At 37.5% G+C, this 23,284-nt stretch overlaps 2 protein-coding genes across 3 annotated transcripts in view; both read right to left on the bottom strand.

The window, feature by feature from the left end:
- The window catches only part of LOC143251739 (uncharacterized), a 48,546-nt gene extending 48,267 nt beyond the window's left edge, over positions 1–279 (bottom strand). The window contains exon 1 of the mRNA XM_076502983.1: positions 190–279. Within this exon, the coding sequence (XP_076359098.1) occupies positions 190–279 (90 nt within the window). The remainder of the gene's footprint in view (positions 1–189) is intronic.
- On the bottom strand, positions 170–22,866 carry LOC143253761 (uncharacterized). 2 transcript variants are annotated; one of them, XM_076508096.1, is made up of 2 exons: positions 22,406–22,866; positions 170–2,535 (listed from the first exon to the last, which is right to left on the bottom strand). In XM_076508096.1, the coding sequence occupies exons 1-2, from the start codon at positions 22,441–22,443 to the stop codon at positions 354–356; spliced, it is 2,220 nt and encodes a 739-aa protein (XP_076364211.1). In that variant the 5' UTR covers positions 22,444–22,866; the 3' UTR covers positions 170–353. The 2 variants fall into 2 exon arrangements, with proteins under 2 accessions (XP_076364211.1, XP_076364210.1); XM_076508095.1 differs by having other exon boundaries at positions 22,759–22,847.
- Between the last annotated feature and the right edge of the window lie 418 nt (positions 22,867–23,284).

Raw genomic sequence — 23,284 nt, 5'->3', positions numbered from 1 at the left:
TGAAACATGAGCAGCCTTACCAATTGTCTTCATACAATGATCACTATAATGACTGTTACAACTTAAATTACTTTGAACACTTTCTTCATGTGTGGACTGAGAATCATCTTTGGACAGTTTTACTAATCTAACAGAAAAAAGAAGTTTTGTAATTGCTGATAGTATCATATTTTTATTTTTCTTAACTACCTCTGGAGGAATATCTAGATATTGCTCTGCAATAGCCAATTTTCTTAGGAGGGCAATGTTCTGCTTTAGTTTGAATCTGAACAAATCCATAGCCTTTTCAGGACCACAATCCAAGTCCACAATGCTTGCTACAGCAAGGCAATCAAGTTCATCCAAAGGACTAATTACTGCCAAGCCTTCTTTCCAAAATTAACTATTTCTTCTTTTAAGGTTTTAGATTTTTCTTTCTTTAAATTGACATTCTGAACAACAGGTACCAACATCTCATGACCTAAAATGGATTCTGCACCTTCTAACTGGCTCATTACTTCTGAATAAGCAGAAGATTTACCATACTGTTCATCAGTTTCATCATGTAATGTAACATGCTGAGTAACTTTTGGTTCTTTCAGGTCAGATGTGGACTTCTGAGACCTCACATGGCTAATTTGCTGTAAACAACCATGGTTATCTTTAATCTCTGGTGCACTTGCTGTGCTATTTCCAACAATTTGGGCTTTTTCAAGTTCTAACTTCAGGTTCTTCTGCTTTTGATTATACTGAAGTTTTTGGGTTTCTTCTAATTGTACTTTGGTAATTTGATTTACAGACTGATTTGAGGTGTTTTGTTCAGCTTCTAGAAAACTGTGCTTTTTCTTCAAATGCTCATTATCTTCCATATATTGTAAATTATCATTATAAGAATGCATATTTCTGTTACCTTCTTGAAAATTATCACAAATACCATTTTTTGGTAAGTGACTTTCAACCAAAGGTTCTTCTGTCTCACTGATTATATCTTCATCATCATCAAATGTCATTAGAAGCAAACCATTTCTTACATCCTTAATCTCCACACCTCTCTTTTTATACGATCCAACTACTTGTTTAAACGTTATTTTATTTCTGTCAACATTCAATATTACCTTTGTTGTTGACTTGCATTCTTCATCTGTATTGTTTTCCTTTATTTTTACATTAAGCTTTGCATCTTCATTTTGATTACTAAGAGTTTCCTTACAACTAAAACTTTCCAAAGACTGCCTTTTGTCTTGTTGGGTTTCAATCTTTACATTGTTGTCAGACTGTAAACATACTTCCATCCGATTACCTTGAGGACAGTCAGCATCCATTACTTTCTTTGAATTTGGGTTGACTTTACTATTAACGCAATCATTATCATCAGTGTAGGATACCTCCTCATTTATCAAACTATCTTTTTTAGTGTTAAGATTCTCTAAATATGGATCATTTTGGTGTTTTTTCCATTCCACTTTATTGGTTCTTATTCCTTTCTGCTGTGATGGTGAGTGTTTAGGTTGAATGTCACTACTATTTATCTTTAACCTCTCATCAGTATCAGTTCTTCTAAGAGCCTGCATACAAAAATCATCTTTTTTCTCCTTTCTGGATTTATTATCAAGATTTTCCATTTTCTTTTTTTCATTTTGGAAGTTGGTAGAAGTACCTTCTTTCTTAAGGACAGTCTCTTTTATTTCATCAACAAAGAAAGAGCATTTCTTAGTTCCATTACCTTCTTGATCCCGAGCCCAACTATGATTTTCTAATATATACGGTTTTATGTTGTGTAAACAACCATTACTTCTCTTTACAGGTGATATGCCAAAGTTTTTGAAAATCTCACCAGATGAATCCTCGGAAATCGTTTGAGAATTCTGCTTGTTGACTGATGTTAGATTGTTTGTATGAGCAAAAGAACTGTCCCAATCTCTTAACCTTTTAGCCACATTGCTTTCCAATGATTTAAAACCACATTTATCATCATCACTGTAATGCTTTTCTTCAGACAATTTCCTTTTTTTCAGATATTTAATCAGCTCAATTCTTGTGGCACTAGTTTGCAGGTTTGTTGCTTCTGATTTCTGATTAATTATCATATGAGCTCTTTGTTTAGGCAGATTACAAGAATTTATGCTCATTTGCTTCCATTGCTTTTTAATCTTTTCCATGGCTAGAGCCTTAGGTCTGCAATTCAAACACATAGCATTAGATTTTGTCTTCAAAAACAAAGCTCCACATTTTGAGCATCTTACATTGTTTTTACTCATGGACGTGGTTCTGAACAATGTTTGTTCTTCAGCACCTTCTTTAAGAGAAGTTAATTTAAAACTTCCTACCACCACTGATGATTGATCTTTGTCTGGAGGTATGGTACTTTGGTCTGATTTAGTAGATTTCTTTTTGGCAACATACCTACTCCAAGAGGGGTAACATGTTTCATCACGTACTAATTCAGCAGATGCCCATTTGGAATATTTGTAACTCTCAATGTGCCATTTTAGCACTTCATCAGGTAACCTTTCCAGTACAACCACAGGCTGAAGTGAAAAAGAGTTCTTTTCAACCCTATAAAGAAAAAAAAAAAAACAACACTCAGATATAATACAACACACCTAACTGCACTAAATGTCTGCTTCTATTCTGAACAAACAAATATACCATACAGCTAATACATAAAAGATAATCAAGTGCTAAATATAAAATACACAGCTAAGTATACCTAGAACATTCAGAGAAATATTAACAGGACACCCAAAAAACCCATTAACATGTACATAGTAGTCAGAGATGTCACTGGATACTTCAAAGAATCAGGGTTTCAGACCCACAGATGCCAGAATTTTTGGTATTTCACTAAGATATCAATCGTGGTTTTCTATTCTGATTATTCAAGGCACTAGTTGGAGATACAGGGCATGGGCTCAGTATCACAATGCATAACAGGCATAACACACACACCATACCCTCTAAATAATGAAACAAAGGTTTGGTCCACATATGTAACACATACCCTAGACAGCATAGACATGGAATCCCTCAAACACAGTTTTTCATATTTAATGACACCATGAGAAATGGAAGATATATACTATATGTAATTTGAATCATCATTCATAAAAATACCACAATAAACACATTAAATATACATTGGAACAACACCACCATGCCAGATCCGGTTGAAGACAATCAGAAGGACATCAAGAGAAGCAGAAGATAGATGGTGCAGCATGTCATAATGAATATCATCAGGTCCAACAGACGTACTGGCAGACCAATGAAGGGCCATTTTAGGTTCCACCAGGGTAAAGGGACAATTATAGTCAAAGAAACAGTCAGTTCGAAAGAAAAGAGGTGATCGCTCTGCCCGAGTCTTGATGGCCAGGAAGGTGGAGGAACAAGCAGAAGTGCTAGATACCCGGCAAAAGCTTTCACCTAGAGTGTCAGCGATGCTCCGGACATCAGTCACCTCCTGACCATCAGAGAGTAAGATCGAGAGGGGGACAGAATTGTAGTGCCCATTAACCTTTCGAATCCTGTCCCATATGATCTTGGAACTGGTGGTAGAAGATATGCTAGTTGTGAACTTAATCCAAGATTCCTTCTGGCTTTGACGTCTTACCCACCTAGCATGTGCACGGGCCCGTTGGAAAGCAACACGGTTTGAAAGTGTGGGATATCTACGAAATGTATCCCAGGCCCGATTTTGAGCCTTCCGTGCTAAGTGGCAAGCAGGATTCCACCACGGACGAGGATATCGTGAAAAACGTGTCGAGGTTTTAGGAATACACTGAGCAGCTGCTTGTATAATACAGTCAGTTACCGCTGCTACACAGTTGTCTATTGATGGCTGATTTTCGATGGCAGGATCAAGTTCTGCGAGAGCAGTGAAAGTGGATTAGTCTGCCTGATTTAGCTTCCACCGGGGTACGCGGGTAGGGTGGCATTGACCACGGCCAGTCTCTCTCAAAAGGATCGGAAAATGATCACTGCCTAGTGGATTACTGTCAACCCTCCATGAAAAATGGGAGAATAATGAAGGGGAGCAAACCGAGAGATCAATAGCAGTAAAGGACTGACTAGGTGCATGAAAGTAAGTGGAAGAACCAGTATTGAAAAGAGAAAGATTGTGATCAGAGAGCATCCGCTCTACAAATCGACCCCTCCCATCAATAACAGCACTTCCCCAGAGGAGATGATGTCCATTAAAATCCCCCCAGGATTAGAAATGGAGATGGCAACTGTTCAACGAGAGCATCAAGGTCTGATTGATCATATGTCTCTCCAGGGGACAGGTACAGAGAACAAACAGTGATGGTATGACCCAAGGAAACACGGATGGCTACGGCCTCCAAGGGTGTGTTGAGTGACAAAGACAGGGTGGGCACATGCTGATCAACCAACAGTGCCACCCCTCCATGTACTCGACCATCACACAACCTGTCATTTCTGTACAGAGAAAACTGCCGAATGGAGACTGTATCAGCAGATTTGAGAAATGTTTCTTGTAAAAAAAGACAAACAGGATGGTAGGAAGCAATCAGCGTTTTGATATCATCCAGATTAGAACGTAAACCTTGACAGTTCCATTGTATCAAGGTGGCCATTTTTAAGAAAATGTAGGTAAAGTGACTGGGGAACCCTTCGGTTTACGACCACGTCTTTTTTCTTTATTGTCTTTAGTCGGAGGGGGTCTATCAACCTCCATGGATCCTGCCCTGGGTCGAGTGGGCAGTTTTTTGTTATTGGAAGGGGAATCCAGTGAATGAGGACGTGAACAAATAATTGTTTTGTCTCTTGTGGTGGGAGAAAAAGATGTATCAGAAGAAATGCCTGTATTTGAAAATGAAGGTCGTGGATCTTGAGGTTTGTTGGAAGGTATGGGAGGAACAGAGATGGGTGTGGAAGTCGATTCATCAAACTTTTTAACCACGGAGGTCAAAAGGCTTTCCATTTGTTTTGAAAATGATTCTCTTGGAGGCACAGAGAGATCTGTCTGCACTCCCACTGTAGTTGTGGAATGAAGTGCAGCAGCATATGTCCGAGATGAAGTGGTGGGTAGCAATTTCCGAGCCTCAGGATAATTAATGTTATGTATCATTTTCAAACGCTGCACCTCTTTTTCCTCCAACCATTTTGGACAAGAATGAAAGTAAGAGGGGTAAGAACCATTGCAGTTGACGCAATGTGGGTTCATGTCACAGTCATAGGCATCGTGGTCCTTGCCTCCACAATGAGGACATGTCAGGGAACCACGACAAGATGTCTTGGAGTGGCCGAATCTCTGACATTGGAAACATCGAAGAGGGTTTGGAATGTATGGCGAACCCGCAAATGAGATAACCTGCCTTGATGATGGCAGGTGCACGTGGTGAAGTAAATGTTAAAACGAGGGTATTTGTTGGCAGTGTAACTCCATCTTTGCGAGTGGAGATGCACCTCACTGCAGAAACTCCTTGAGTGGAGAGACCAGCGAGAATCTCTGACTCGGAAACATTCTCCAAATCCCTTTCAACAATAACTCCTCGTGAAGAATTCAAAGTAGCATTAGGTGTAACCTCAATAGGTATATCCCCAATTGCCTTTGAATTCAAGGAGTTCACTGTGTTGGGATGTGGATGTTTCAACCAATATGTCACCAGATCGAAGATTCTTAACTGACTTTGGAGAGCCAGCAAGTCCCTCTAGTCCCTTCTGAATAAAAAAAGGACATTTGCCCTAAAGGTTTTTCTGAAAGAGAATGTAATAAGAAAATTAGGTACGTGTGTTACTGATGTTGAAGATTGCTGTTCAGAGTCTTCAAGACGTGGTCGCTTACCCATTGACTGTTTTTTCACAATTTTATTTTAATTTTTTGGAGGATCTATAGGAAAAAGGAAAAATTTCGGTACCCACTGACCCCACCCACCATGGAGCCCTACAAGGAGACGCACTACAGTCATGCAAGGACAATGCAGCAACGCCAGGGTCTACAGGAATTCGAGGCCAAAGTGGTGTGTTAGGGTTGGACCCCTCAACCACCAGGATCCTCTCCTCCCCTTCACGGGTCGCCACGCACGGCAAACACGTGGGTGGATGTTTAGATCCTAGAGAAGGTAACCAGACAGAACAGAACCTTCCCTGGGAGGTCCCCTCACCACGTACAGGAATCCACACCAAGGGGTGTAAATAGGAATCAAGGTAAAATAAAAACAAAGTTCAATTTTTGAATTATGAACATAAATAGCATTAAATCCAATTTTTATATCTAGTTTACAGCAGTAAGAGAGAAACTACAGTAATACAAGTTTTATAAAGACTCTCTGCAGTATAACTTTAATTATCATAACTCGCCAGGATGACTAATGGGTAAGTTAAAACATCAGCGTTAGATCACCTGAAGTTGGCCTTTCCAGTCCTGGTTTCAAGTTATATGACGTTACAGCCATTTTCTAATTTCATATCGAACTAGTTGTACGTTAATTTTTAAAAAGGAATCACATTAAAGAAGGTCTAATTTATAAATTAAAAACTTAAATAGGATTAAAAAGATTAATGGCCTTTATAAAAACTAAGAACACTTGTAAGGTATACAATGTCACCACCGCCAATGACACTGTATAACGTTATGGATAAACCAAAATATGTTTAGAATAGTGCCTTCGTTGAGAGTCGTAAAGATGGCTAGATAATAAAATGTGGCTTATTGTGACCCGAGTGTTACACAGACAACACATTGTTGCATCAGTCCCAAATAAAAGAAAATGATGAGTTAAAAACTGTAACAAATGCGTAGTCTAGTTAAGACAACTTCCTCTTTCCTATCCTTAGGGAAACAAGACGACCAAAGTCCGATAAAGGATTTTATTTGGAAAAGCTTGTTTTCACACTGCTCACTCCAAATCGATTGCCAACTGGCACGGAGCCAAGCCAAGATACAGGACCATAGTCCATATATGGAACAGGCACAGCAGTGATAGCACCAGAGCAGATGGACTTAGCTCCTGTGTCAGCGAACTCATTCCCATGAATACCGCTGTGGCCCAGCCAGTATTGAGAAGAACTGGATAGAAATGGACCACTCGGTTTTGCATATCAACAAGAACAGTGTGAGAACTAACATGAAGCAAATCCAGGATCAGTAAAGATCTAAGCAAATTTGTATAAATAGTACAGTTCATGTACTGCATAACTTCTTTGTGATCCAGGGCAAGAGAAATGGCATACAGTTTGGCAGTGAACATAGAAACTGTATAAGGGATCACCACCATACCACAACAAACCATGGAAGAGCCCATAGTCACCTGATTTCAAACTATCCACACAAAGGGGAATGGATGGATGATTTGAATGAAGTTTGGCAAATAGAAGATGGTACTTCCAATGGGAGTATCTGCCTTCTTCAGGTAACTCAAAGAAAGGTCACATTTAGGGATGGTGATAAACCATGGTGGGATAGGCTGGTCAGTGGAGACAGCAGTGTCATCCAAGGACAAACCCAATTCAGCCAACTGCACCTGGACACAAAAGCCACAAGGGGCATTGACAAAGCATTGCTCACTAGTGAAGGAAAACATAACCCCAGGTGGGATGTTGTGGTAAGGATCAAAGTTTCAAGTGGAGGTATAAAGGAGGTTCACAAGAATCAGTGTACAAACTCTGAAAAAGTGTGGAAACCCTTGTGCAGAGCCAAAGCCCTTGATGGTGAACAGGGTCTTTTCTGCTAGGAAAAACCTCTGTAGCTACAATACCTGGTTACCATGAACTGGTCATTACCCAACAGCTGTTTGTCTTACCTTTTAAAGAAAAAACACAACAATTGTACACATATTAATCCACTGACTGCAGCCACTCAAGTTCACACAGAATCTGTATAAGCCATGCACCATATTCAGCACACTTGCATTCAACTGCCAGAGACAAATGGTACACTATACTGTTCATCAGCATTCAATGGGAAAAAAAATTCTGTGGTGGGAACATAACTGTACGATGCTGTTTCTTTGGTTACTTGAAACTAAAACTACTTAGAAACACTGTGTTATTTGTTCTCAATCTAAATAGCTTCTGGTAATAACACATTTGGTTTCAACACGGTACTGGTAATTAAAAAGTAAAATTTCATCCATAAAATTTCAAATTCTATAAAAACAAAAAAGTATTTTTAAGATATTACTTTTCTTCCTAAATACTTTAACACTCCTACGAAAAGACGTTTCTAGTCCTGATTTCTCCAAGCCCGTTCCCCTGGCTGTGGTTTCGCTAGATAGTAGATAGGGACAGTGGGAATCTCATTAATCCATTCATTAATGGATTTAAATGGCAATTTCATTTAAATACAAAATTATTAGCCTAATATTAATAATTTTTCAAGTTGCTCTGGGGCCTGTTAGGCCCCACTTTTCGTAGGAGTGTTAATGTAAGAAATATGTCTAAATTTTCTGAAGCACTAGAACCAACAGTCAGTTGTTTCTGTTCACATCCCATGTTGAAAAGAAAAATCAAACGAACTCCCCTTCCAAAAAAAAAAAAAAATTATTATTATTTTATCTATGTCCGACTGGCCAATGGTTTAACTCTACTGGTTTGACTGGTATTGAATAGCTAATGGAAGGGTTGATTTACTCATAAAAGTTAATAGTGGAGACCTCTGACAAAACCTGAAAATGATAGCCACTAAATATAGAAGTAATTTACACACTATATTGTACTTATTGAAAAAATGGAATTGTGTATTATCATTCAACCATTTTAAATAAAATATATGCTTGTATGGTTTAAAACCTATTATTAAAAAGCTACATGTTTTGACACTGCCTACCACACTATCCTTTGTTATAGGAAGGTCACAATTAGCAAATAATTTAATACACGATTTATGGAAAAACAAATGTGTTACATGAAAGTATGTCATGCTTGTGTTTGTTTGTTTGTTTGTTTTTGAATTTCGCACAAAGCTACTCGAGGACTATCTGTGCTAGCCGTCCCTAATTTAGCAGTGTAAGACTAGAGGGAAGGCAGCTAGTCATCACCACCCACCGCCAACTCTTGGGCTACTCTTTTACCAACGAATAGTGGGATTGACCGTCACATTATAACGCCCCCACGGCTAGGAGGGCGAGCATGTTTGGCGCGACTCGGGCGCGAACCCGCGACCCTCAGATTACGAAGCGCACGCCTTAACGCGCTAGGCCATGCCAGGCCTATCTTGCTTGTGAAATCAAACTTAAGAAAGAAGAAATCAAACAGTCAAAATATTATTAGAACTGTATGTTTCCAACAGTTCAGTTCAAATCTAATTTTGGAAATCCAAACAAATATAGAAGCTTTGAAATCACTAGAAGAAAACAAGTATACTGTTAATGTAGAGCAGATAAACTAATGTAAAGTGATGTAACAAACAAAAGCGAGTGTCAAATGGGCTTATAAATGTTTATATATACATATAATGTTCTAAAGAAATTTCACAAAAAATGGTAAACACCTGTTGATATGTGTGTATCCTTAACTCCCAAGGAGAAAAGCTAATTACACTTGTAGATCTCATGAAGTTCCAATACCATTCAAAATTAGTGTTATAGTTGTACAGTAGATCCTGGTTTGGACGACCCCGCTGTCGCCGACCACCCGGTGTTTCCGACCATATTTCTGCCAACGGACGGCTTTCAATGTTATTTTCCCCGTAGTGACCGACCACCCGCTGGACGCGACCAGAGACCGCCCGTGTGTGATCAAAAACCGGTCGTTTGGTCGCTTAAATGCTGGTCTTAACGGTCATTTCATAATACCTCACGTCTGATAATTGACAGTTTTGTCCAATGTACTGATGTAAAATATTGCTAAACAAACAAAACCACACCACACGCCAGCTTTTCATTGATAATTGCTGAACAAACATGTCGCATCCAATTAGTAGATTAGTAGACCAAATCATACCAAAAATGATCAGTTCGGTTAAGGTATAAATAGGAGGCATATATTTATTAAAACTCAGTTTCAATTTGATTCTTTTGCTCTACACATATTCAAAACGTCTTTTCTTTATCTTCATTCTGAAGTCATGGCTGATTGTCGAAAACGCAAAGTGCTTTCACTAGAAGATCGTGTGAAAGTTGTAAAGTTGTTTGAAGGCGGCAAAAGCTGCAGAAAAATTGCAGAATCCATGAACGTTGGACACAAATACAGAGCACGACAAAGAAAAAATAATGTCACTGTGGCAAAATGGTGCTAACACTGGCCAAAAATATCAGAAAGCACGGAAAACAGTCTACACGGAGCTGAACGAAAGAGTGTGGGACTGGTTTTGTGCCGCACGTACCAAAAAACCACCCTGTTACTGGCGTAGCCTTGAAGGAATATGCACTGATGAAAGCCACAGAAATGAATCTGGATGACTTCACTGCCTCCAATGGTAATTATTTAGGCCTATAAATTTCCAGCTTGATAACCCAAAATGTGTTAATATGCATTCACTTTTGTTTTACTTGACTTGAATAAGTTTAAGTTACTTTCGCAAATTTTAAGGCGTGTTTTGTTTTCTATATTACAGGCTGGCTAGAGGCTTTCCATAAACGCAACAATCTGTCCGTGAAAGTGTTGAATAGAGAAGCAGCAGACGTGAATCCTGGAGCAGTCGATGACTGGAACAAGCGCCTGGCAGCTATTACCGAGGGCTACGAGTTGAAGGATATCTTCAACGCAGATGAGACGGGGCTGTTCTATAGAGCCCTACCCACCCGTTCACTTGTCAAGAAGGGGGACACTTGCAGTGGGGGCAAAAATTCCAAGGAGCGGCTCACCATTTTACTCGCGTGCAGTGCCTCCGGCGAGAAGCTGACCCAATTAGTAATCGGGAAATCTGCCAAGCCCACCTGTTTTGGCAGCCTGTCAACATCATCGCTTCCCGTAATATATAAACACAATAAGAAGGCGTGGATGACCAGCACTATCTTCAGGGATTGGCTCACAACTATCAACAATAAAATGAAGCTGCAGAAGAGGAAAATCCTTATGTTTGTGGACAACTGCCCCGCTCACCCCGCCATCACCCTGTCAAATGTCAAGCTGCATTTCCTGCCTCCGAACATGACATCAAAGCTACAGCCATGCAACGCAGGAATCATCCGTGCTTTCAAGGCGCATTACAGGAAGCGGCTTGTGAGGCATGTGCTGTTCCAAATGAATGAAACAGACCTTGCAACAGACATCGCGCGATCTGTGAACATTCTGGACATGGTGTACTGGTGTAAACAAGCATGGGATTGTGTTACCGCTGAGAGAGTGATCAACTGTTTTCGGAAGTGTGGTTTTGTAGCTTTTGCTCCAGCCACAGAGGACACACCACAACTGGAGCTACCCACAGCAGATCCAGACTTTGAGCGTGTCCTGGGTGGTACATCCTGGGAGGATTTCACCGACTGCGACAGTGATCTAGTCAGCACCGTCCAGTTTGGAGACAATTGGCAGAAGGAGCTCGATGAAGCAGCTGCTGGTGAGCACCAGGAGCCAGAGGAGGAGCAACAAGACCAGGAAACTGGAGACGACTTTGTTCAAGACAACAAGGAGATGGCTAGATGCCTGGAGTATCTTCGAAAGTGCGCAGTGGCCCAGAACAAAGCAGAACTTTTGAATATTGTTAAGAGTGGACAGAAGTCAGTGACTGTGTTGGCTCAGCAGACCAGAAAAAAACAGTTGTGCATTCAGGACTTTTTCAAACTGTAAATAAAGTTAGAGTCTACATGTATTGTAAAATTGTTTTTGTACATATTGCTGTTAGTTTGTTTTGTTTTGTTGTTTTTTGCTAAGAAAAAAAATATAAGAAGAAACAAATGAAAAGCCTTTCTTTGTTAACTTCAAAATATGTACAAATAAAAAAACACATGCAAAAAATGGGCTCCTGCAATAACAGACCACCTGCTGTTTAAGACCACTATTGCTCTGCAGAAGGGGTGGTCTTAAATACCAGGATCTACTGTAGTTTCAAATTTACTCTTCAAAAAAAGAAACGCAAAAGGCAAAATATGCGACAAATTGTTAACAAGTTTATTCCGGGTAGTTCTGTATGACATGTGTGAAACTTTGCACATTTACTGCTGAACATCCAAAGTCTGCAAAGGCGAAATCCACGCTCACTAGGTGAAGTTTAACGTCACTCAACGTCAATAACGAGTATGCCCCCGTGAGCATCAATAACTGCTTGGCATCTCCTGCCCATGGAAGCGATGAGATGACGAATCACATTCTGTGGAATGGCTGTCCACTCAGCCTGCAAAGCTGCTGCAAGCTGAGGTAGTCTGCGGTTGAGGTCGTCGCCGTCGCAGACATCGGTCCAACTCGTCCCATAGATGTTCGATGGGGTTTAAATCTGGTGATCTGGAGGGCCAGGGAAGAACGTTGATGTTGTGATGTCTCAAGAAGACAGTGGTGAGTCGGGCTGTGTGAGGACAGGCATTGTCATGTTGAAAAACGTCGTTGACCTTCACCATGATGGGTTGGACATGGGGCCTAAGAATCTCGTCAAGGTATCGTTGAGCCCTAAGATTCCCTCGAATGTGCAAGAGGTCTGTTCTGACATTGCAGGCGATGGCAGCCCACATCATGACGCTGCCACCACCAAATCTGTCAACATCCTGCACACAGTTTGCTGCAAAACGTTCACCTCGGCGACGGTAAACACGGGTCCTTCCATCCTGCCTACGAAGCATAAAACATGATTCATCGCTGAACCAAACACGCCTCCATCATCGATGAGGCCATACCCGATGTGCCCGAGTCCACTGCAGCCATGCTTGACGATGTTGCTGGGTGAGGATGACGCCTCAGACTGGACATCGAGGTCGGATTCCTGCATCTCGTAGACGGTTGCGTACGGTCTGATTGGAAATCCTACGCAGCCCTGGTATGGTTGAGGCAGTAGACGTCGTACTGGTGGTCCTATCCCGAAGGTGACGTAACCGGATGTAGCGATCTTGTGCGGGCATGGTCACACGAGATCTGCCAGGTCGTGGACGGTCACGAGTTGATCCATGTTGTTAGTGACGATTCCATAGCCTTGTGATGGTGCTTGGGTGAACATTCACAGCTCTGGCAACATATGATCGAGATTCGCCTACTTCCAAGCAACCAATGGCGTTGTGCTTCAGTCAGTCTTGGCGTAGCTGTATTGCGTGTCGGTGGCTTGACACTGAGCTATGGAAACCGAGAACCCGTCACTTGTATAGGGATTTTGCACATGTTGCACTTGCAGAACATGTAGATCTCTCAAACAAATTTATTGGACACGAATGCGTTTTGGCAAAAAATCCGATGTTTTCCTCCATTTTCAAAGTGCACAACTTTTATTGTCATTTTGGTCTGACAATCAGTGCCTTAACACGTGTAACATCACATACTCTGAGCTTGTAACGTTATTACATATATTTCTCTTTAAAATAAAAAAAGTATCCCTTTTGCATTTCTTGTTTTGAAAAGTATATATGCACTTCACCTCACCAAGTAGCTAAAGTTTTTGTACTCAAGAGGTAAAACAAATACATGGAAAATAATTTAAGAATTTGTAAACAGCATTAAACAGGCAAATGTGAACAGAGAAAGTTCACTGTAAATGTTGAATGATGTCTGGTTAACAAAACAGTAACTGAAGATGAAACTAAAATCTAACATGGCATCTCGGCTACCAGAATTATTTAATTATTTTAAAAGTGTGTATAGATAATTCATTTTAAGTTAATGGTACTTCTTATATACAAAAGAAATTTAGCTGCAGGTTACTTCTCTCTCTGATATTTGTATGGACTGAAACCATAGCACTAAAGGGAACTTTAAAGCCTGAACTAAATGACACATTTCCAGTGTGGTAGGTAATGTGGCAGAATTAAATCAAAAGAATGGAGTAGATAGTTATTATCAACTTTGTTTACTGCAAATTTCCACTTTAGCTGTTGTCAACTGTATTGATTACAGGCATAATAACTTGTCTTATTAGGATCCATCAAATAGAATCAATGTTACCAATAACTGTTTAAACTACCATGATGCCACTGTTTGTTCAATGTTGGTTCTAATCATGGACAGACATCAGGTAACAGAATTTTTAAGAAAAAATGCAATTTGCCCAATGTTGGAAGATAAATACAATTGCGTTGAGCTGATGTTGAAGCAACATAGAAGACAATGACAAAAATTGTTTTTAAAAAATCCCTTACTGAAAATGAGAAGACGGAGTTGTGAAGAAAACAAGCAAGCTGGCAGTCCGGACAAACCAACCATTCAATTGAAACAACAGGCCTTTACCAGGGCCACTTGGTGGCAGGGATCTATAAAGGCAATGCCTTGGCAAGTACGGCTGTTATGAATAGTTTTATTTCAAGTGGGTTTCTCTGTCATCAAGAAATACATTAGTCATACGTTATAAATCTGTTGTTGGGTTTTTTTCGAAAAACTAAATATATGTCTTTTTTTAAAATAAATAAATACAAATGTGTTGTTAGTTAACTGATAAATCATTAATTTCACTTTTAACGTCGACGTCCAGGCTTTACAAGTTTACAAACTTAAATAAATAAATCCCATAATAGAAAGACATACAAACAACATTGTTAGTTTATTTTTGGTATTTTACCACGTTTCGCGTAGCTTTACCCAAGTACGAACACAAGTTAAAATAACTTCGACAGGTCGATAATAATTCACGTTGTACTTGCTACTTTTAAAGAAAATGTTAATAAAGCTATTACTCATGCGTGTAGTACTACCACATTGGCACAAAGCCAAACTATTCCATAGGCCTACTTCTGGGAATTTGGTTAGACGACGTCCTAGTCTATTTACCACTACAGAGGTATAATAATAAGGGGATATTCGTAATGACGAGAAACCCACTTGAAGGGAAAATGTGTTCTCAAGTATGGGTGTTAAAACTAATTAAAACAAAGTGCAGAATAACGTTTCCGTGAAGACGAGAAAACCTACTTGTAGAGAAAAATATATATGTAAAAACGGCTGGTATGATTATAGAAAGCTCTATGTAGATGAGCGACTAACGTTTCGACCATCTTCGCTCATCGTCTGGTTCACAAAGAAAGAGATAATTGGTCCATAGCTGACCACATGTTTGAAGGGGGTTGTGTAATTGAGTGTAGGAATATAGAGGGCGTGCTTAGATGTTTGATTATATTTATTAATATAGGTATAAAGGTGTTCCTTTGTATTGGTTTATTTTGGGCTTGAGTTGTTGTGCAAGTAAGACTTCTTTAATTTTCTTAGAACAACGTTTCGACCTTCTTAGATCATCTCAAGGTTAATATTGTTCTGTACTTTATTTTAATTGAAGTTTTAATATCCATACCAGCCGTCTAAAGAAGGGGGTTAACCATTTAATTAATATGCACTACATGTACTAACAAGTACACTTTAAAAATAAATATTGTTATTTGCGTCTTATTCTCTTAGACAGTTATAAATTTTGAAGTGTTGTTATCCGCATTTGTCATCAGTTCTAATAATCCAGACACTGGAATGTATTCACTACTCTTAAAGGATACGCGCTGGAAATAGAAATGTTATTTTGGTTACACGGATGTACTATTTAAATGAGCGAATCATTCCAGTGAAAAGCAAGCCCTAGCAACAAAGAAAGTAGACCAACCTAAAAGTAGATGGCAAATTGCCAAGACTGAGCATTCCATTGATAAAAAAATAAAAAAGCATGACCTTTGAAATGGTAACTTGCCAATGGAACTAGTCAAGTTTCAAGTTTCTTGAAGTAGTATAGTCTCCCACGTAATTCTGTTTCGAGGAGGAAAAACTTGTGACCAACTATATAATTGATTGTTCTTTATAAAGTTAAAATCTCTTTCATATACCAAAAAGAACTGGTGCTGTGATCATCTGGTGTACATGGCGTAGAGATATATCACAGATGCATTCTTGTCAGGATTTTACGAATTTGAACGTTTGTCATATAACTACAATCTTTGTGTTATATTTGTTGTAAACGGAATGTCTGTCATATTTGGAAGGTTATTAAACCTGCTCTAAACATTGAATGATTAGAATAAAATAAACAAAATGCAAAACAACCCTTTCTTTTATTCAAAATTCATAAAAGATTAGATAGTTAAAACGACTACTGGCCACAAGAAACCAATCAATGTAAACTGTCATTAATGCCAATGACACTTCAATAGTAAAAGGTACATCACAAGTGAAAACGTCATAAATGGTGCCATTCATCAGCATCACAGCAACAGCATAAAAATAAGATATGAAAAGTGGTGAATTCAATGTCAAAGATTCCATACTGGTGGATTAGTTTCTAGTAAAAAAAACAATAGTAGGGCTATGGCCAATGTGGAACCTTCTAATAGCAACTTTCTCCCTCTGATTCCTTCACAAACTATATGGCTAATCAGAAAAAGTAGGGTTTCTCTGGAAAATCTTGTTGTGAAACTTTTCCCAAATCACCTGCCAACAAACAAATTCTTACCTTGATGACAGGCTTGAAATCCCAAAATGGGAAGGCTCTTATATTGCTAACAGAAGCACTTTTCCCATAATGTCAATTAACTCCTTACCTCAAATGATGAAATATCCAGGAATCCAAAGAAAAACTGAATACAAATTTGACGTTAACCTTATCACTATAGGTCACGAGTCAAAGGCCATGTCATAATATTGTTAATTTGCATCAAACATTCTACTGAACTATTATTTCATAAATGTACATCAATAAGTATGGTATCAAACTGTGGATTTTAGTATTATACAATATTCAACTTCTTGCTTAAAAATAAATATTAGAAACACAGCTAAACTTCAATTTTTGTGTGTCATGTGATATGTTTAAGTTAGCACTGATTCAAATTAGATGTTTGTGGTGTGATCTTGATGATTTAACCAATAAGTCACCTTATATTTCTTAATCAACATGAAGGAGCTATCAAGCCCCTTTGAACTATTTTTGTACAAGAAAAGGAAAAATCTTGGAAAGGGGTGTTTTTGACAAAAAATGTATAATTAGAAACATAGGTACAGGATTTTTTTGGATGATGACTATATACTCAGTTACTCATGAGGAAAAATAATTTAATGCTAACTGCCCTACAAGGGGTTGTGCTGCGTTTTCAAAATCTCAATACACTAAGGTATTGTAATGGCAGGTTTTCATGAACACATTACCCAAAAACCAAAACCAGACATACTATCCACCACACTCATTCAGAACATCTAACACTGGCACTTGGTTGACACCTAAGTCACACATGACCTCTAATTCACACATGACCTGCCAAATTATACAGGTGAAACCACCTTAAGGTCTCCCTTCTACAGGATTTCAAGGCAAAAATGATGTATTGTGGTTACAGACACAAATTAACCCCCAGAAACCTCTTTGCTACTTCACAAGTTGCCATGCACAGCAAATACATGAAATAAATGTTTGAATCCCAGAGGAGTTAATCTGTTCATTCAAAACCTTTTATAGAAGGTCTTTCACCATATAAACAAATCTACAATGAAGAAACAGACCTGGGATGCATGAACAATATTCATATGACATAGTTACTAGATATCCCAAAGAGCCAATACCTTTATGGAGATTAGCATCACAATCACCAGTCAATCAATGAGTTACATATGGTGCATAGAATGCAATACTTGATGTTGAATTTAAACAGTCCATCACTTGATCCATTAAGACATTTGAATGAGAAGGAATTCACTGACTGGGGCACAACCACAGCTGAAACACACTTATGTTTAGCAAAGGAAAAAGGGAAAAAAGTCATCTACCAGGTCAAATTAAGAGCCAGAAAGTATGAATCCTATATTTATGCAGCATCTAGGATGGTAAATTACACTCTAATATGACAGACCACTAAATAAGGATCCTCTTGACTGTTCTTTCAAGCAAATCCATGCTACACCATATATGTTCTAGGAATACCAATTCTCTAATGAAACTAATTCTGGGACAAAATGAACTCAGACTGTTACATCAAACAAATTGCAAGAAATAAGGATACAGCTGCAACATCTCAATCTTGGCCAGTCCATGAGTTCCAAATACCACATCACAAACCTCAGATAATCTAAACCACTAGTACTACAAGCATCATCAATAACTTATTGATCATTGGTGAATAGTTAAGCAATGTTCAAAGTCTCAATGTAAAGGATGGAGTAAATATTTCAACTGTGACCCACTTGGACATCACAGAATAAAACATTCATAATCTGTAAAGTAACTGGAGACATGGCAGATTTTTCCCAGCAAACTGAAAAGCAACAGAAGGAGGTTGCTACTGTAACTATGATTAGTTTAAACTAGTGGAGTCTTGACTGGTTTTGGTCATTAACCTGGGCTAGCATAACATTTTGGTGGTGGCCAGCTCAAGTCAGCCAGGACAAGACACAAGTTGTAAAGTGAATGTTAGGTTTAGTTTTCAATGGTAACTTTTACTGCTAAAAAATATTTATTGTGTTTTGAAGTCTCCCTGGTATTCTAAGTTAAACTACTACTATAACTAATTGATACCAGCTTCTTCATTGCAGCTAATGGACTTAAAACTTGAGGCAAGGTGATAAGTGAACACAGTGCTATGTGTCTTTCAGAAAGTCACTATCACAGATGTTTGTTCAAGCACTAGTGCATTAGGGATATCAATTATACACTTAACTCTGTAGTAAAACCATTCAATACCAGTCAGTGAGAGCTTAGTCACAGAGAATTAAAAGAGTACATATACAGAATGTACAAGTCATGTTTTGTAGCATGCTATAAACTAGTAGGTTACCATCAATGATGTAATAAAAGATGACAAAAGGAAATTCTCATTCATAAACCAAGCTACATTATTTCGAACAGAAACTGACTCCAACTACCAGCTTTGTGTCACTATAATAATGGACAATTATTCAGCTTCTAAGTAAAACAGAAGTTACTGAAACATGATGTAAACTTTGCATTACTTCAGCTGAACTGCATCTTTGAGCAAGTCCCAACTACTAGTGCCTTTTAGGTTACTTATCAAGGGTCATAGGTAATATGAACTTAGAATAATGACTTACAAATTTCAAGTATCTTGCCAATATGCAAAAACAATTCTTCTGACTACACAAGTATCAAGGTATTAAGGTTTCCAATTCATATGTGGCATCAGAGTAATGGATGTTGTGGCCAGAATGGTACATGCCATTCACCTCTTCATACATGTCACTTTCTGTCATATAGTTTTGGTTTGTTTTGAATTTTGTGCAAAGCCATTCCTAATTTAGCAATGTGAAACTAGAGGAAAGGAAGCTAGCTAGTCATCACCACCCACTACTAACTCTTGGGTACTCTGTTAAGGAAAAATAGTGGGATTAATTGAAACATGATAATGCCCCTAAGGCTGAAAAAGCCAGCATATTTCGTTGGACAGGGATTCAAAACTACAAAGATTAGATCATGAATGGAGCATCATAACCATCTGGCTGTGACAGGTCCATCACACAGTTATGTACATTTATGTAACATGATGTAGGTACCTGAATATCTTAATATCAGGTATTACTGAGATCAAATAAAGTCGTTTTCACGTGTACTGTGCTACATTCATGAATATACAAAAAGCACAATTATCAGCCATAAAAAGAACCTGTCAGAACATTAATACTTAGTTTTAGTTTGAAAAAGTAATATAATTTCATTGTTTCATTTCCATCTTACACTGTAAAGCTTCTACAATTTTGAAAAAATTAAAATTTAGTATGTCGATCAAAAAGTTACACAATTGCATTCTCATGTCACAGAGAAATCACTTGACTGAATAACACTTAAAATATTTTGGTGCATTCAAGGAATTATGTGATGCTGAATATTTCAACTACAGGCAAGCAACTGAAATCATCAATACAACTGATAGATTTGAGTTCTAAAGTGTAAAATGTCAAACAGGGATTCATCTCACAATAAAGAGAAGGTTAAACAGGGCAATGTCAAACAGGGATTCATCTCACAATAGAGAGAAGAGAAAGTTTAAAAATATTTAAATATTTCCTTTCAAATAAAAACTTTGAGAATAGAAGACTTCAAACTGTCATGTGTTTGTCCACTCAGCCAGTCAATGGGTCTCCATAAAATAACTCTTATTACAGTCAGCCAGATGTAAAATGATTAAATTTTTCACAATTTCCATGTTTCAATACATATCCCAAGATGTATAACATGAAACACTATACCACTTAAGACTGAATATCATTAACAAGATTGTTTCCTACTACCTTTCCAGTTAATCATCTTATTCCATACTGTTACAATGGGAACATTTTCACCAACCTTCTATAAACACTTCAAACACTACCTTGAGACACAATAGATATTTTATCATTGTAAAAACCATGCTGGCAGCCTGACAAAACTTTAAACCTCATCACATGGTCCTAAAAACACCTTTCACCATCCTATCAGCCACTACAATAAAACAATTTAATATTTAGTGCTTATATCTCCTATTTAAAAACTGAAGTAACATTAGCTTCACCCTCAAATATTTTGTTACCTGCTCCTTGGTCCATGGTCTTGCTATAAGTAAAAATACACGAGTCAAATAATTTGGGTCTTACTCAGTGTTTTGCATTTTATGACTAATGTTTTTTTGACATTATAGTGGTATATTCCAGTTTTTCCAGTATGTATTTCATTTTAAAAAATTTCTTTATGATACATTCTGATTCTGTATCTCAGAACAGCTGGTATGGGTATTAACACTTTTACTAATAAAGCAGAGAACCACATTTGATCTTCCTAAGGTCATATTCAGGTTAACCTCTCCCCTTCTAAATATACAGGGTGGCCCGCAAGTCCCTACCCATCCATATATTATTATGTTATATTCAATTATACATGTTTTATAAATTTGTTTCTTTTTTTTCCAGAGAAATATGGCTGATGTAAGCCCATTTACACTTAAAAATGTCTCACAGAACATGGCGTCGCATAATAGTATGCAGCAAGAATACACACTGCACACAGATACACTGGATACATAAGATATATGGATGGGTTGGGACTTATGGAACACCCTGTATAATGAGAATTACCAAACAGTTACATCTGCTACATATACTGCAAATCACAAACATTATGACTACATCACACATGGCACTGATACTTATAAAATAATTCCATAAAACCACATCAAAAATAGGTGAATTACAGACTTCAGTCATAACAGATTAAAATGATATTCAAGGACAATTATAACTTTGGAGCATAATCACACTTTATATGTTTAGTGATCCACTGCTATCAACAGCTGCACAGACCAAAACACTGAATAATATTTAGTGGCAGTAAGAAGTATCTTGGCCATTGTGATTAAAACAATGTAATTGGGAAAAAAACAAAAGAATATTGAGTTTAACTCCTTAACATGCACTGAAATTAGATGTATCAAGACATTCTGCTGTCATATCTTTGTGTTCTTTTGCCAAAAACGAACATTTTTCAAGAACTTTAAAGCTTTTGAAATTCCATTCTTAATACAAAGGACATTCAAGGATGCATATCCATCCTACCTACATGTCCTTTTAACTTTATCCAATAATTCATATTTCAATGTCCTTATCAAAGTACGAAGCCCAAGGATGAACACAATACTCAAAAATAAAACCTAACTATAGATTTATACAACAAAATAATAAGTAATCTTTTTCAACTTATCTTCAGAATTATAACTCAAAAATCCTTTTTTTTTTAATGTTTTTGTCTTACTAAAACCAACAGCACACAGCTTGGATGGAATAAAAGAGCAAATCAACTGAACTTGAAGAAACTAAGTTTCACAAGTGATTACTCTCAAAATTAGTTTAAATTATGATAACCTATATGCATTACAGTACACTTATTACAATAAAATATAAAACCCATCTGTTAGTTATTCAATCATCCCACTTCTCATACAAAGAGCCAGCAAAATCCAACTCTAAGATCTTAACATCACCAACAATTGTTAAGTAACCTGTAGAACTTTTATAATTTCGTTTATTCCTCGTATCAAATAAACAGTAATAACAGTTCCTTATTTTCTGTACTTTTAACCTAACATTCTAACAATACTTAGACTTACACTACCTTATATCCTAAAAAAAATATTAAACTGTACTTCACAAGTGTACTGACACAGCGACAGGCACATATTTATAGCTATGCGTAGGCCTACTATTACTGACACTGGGTACTAGTGTTAGTGTCACTGGTAGTGCAACAGAAACAAGATTCGAGAATATCCACTGTGAATTTAGTGATATCGTTGATATAATACATAATTTAGTAATATAATATGGTAATAAAAGTAACATAACTTAAGTGTAACATTTTCTCCCAAATTAATATTTACGCATTTTGTTCCAATATAGTAATAAATTGCACTGAAATTAATGATTTAAGACATTTTAGCATAAAATAAGTACTTACAAGTTTTGCCAACAGCAATCTTGTCTTGAATTTGACATATTTACGAGAATAATTTATTGTTTCACTTCAGTACAAGTAACGCATTGTAGCATACACTAGAAAGCACATGCAAAACTGTAACTTATTTATTAACTTCAAGGATACCGCTGTGTAGTAAACACTCCAAGCTTATTTGCAATGTGCATAATTCTACAATCACAAGTTTTGCCTGTTTTTCATAATCACAAAGCATATTTCACTGAATGTTCACAATTAACTAATAATTCGATATTAATTACTTTTAAACTTCATCAATAAACGAAACATTTCCTCTCACACATTTTAAAACCACTCTCCCTCTCACAAATGCACACCTTAGTAGAAGACAATGCTTATTCAACCGTCTGAAAAAAGCTTCCCAGCATCCCATCCGTGTGGTCTTGTCAGAACTGGTTTGTTTCGAATCTTGCCAAACTGGTTTTGTTCCGACACTTGTCGTAACGTGATTGGATGCTTGAAGCCAGTATGAATCTAAGCTCATGCCCTTTCACGTGTATGTGTGCACTTAATCACGTAAGCTGGTAGGCTAGTGGTGATTGTTTTTGAAAAGAAAAGTTTATTTTCTTGTAGTGAAACAACTTTGGAATAAAATGGTGAACAGATATTCATTGCGTTAATTGGTCATTATAACAAACAAATGTAATTATAAGAAACAAGAGAGGGTACCAAAAGTTCTAAACACTTTTGTTTAGTTTTTTGAATGCACACCTTTATCTTACATACGTAATCTCTATTGGTATACAAACATTTTATAACAATATTAAACCTGATAAGCAATTTGTCTAATTTGTTATTAGATGATATTTCCCTAAAGTTTTATTATCCTGTCAAAATTTGGGT

Source organism: Tachypleus tridentatus, chromosome 6, assembly GCF_004210375.1.
Source record: "Tachypleus tridentatus isolate NWPU-2018 chromosome 6, ASM421037v1, whole genome shotgun sequence".
Classification (NCBI taxonomy): domain Eukaryota; kingdom Metazoa; phylum Arthropoda; class Merostomata; order Xiphosura; family Limulidae; genus Tachypleus; species Tachypleus tridentatus.
Note: the sequence above shows the minus strand (reverse complement) of the source record. Positions and strands in the feature narration are given on the sequence as shown.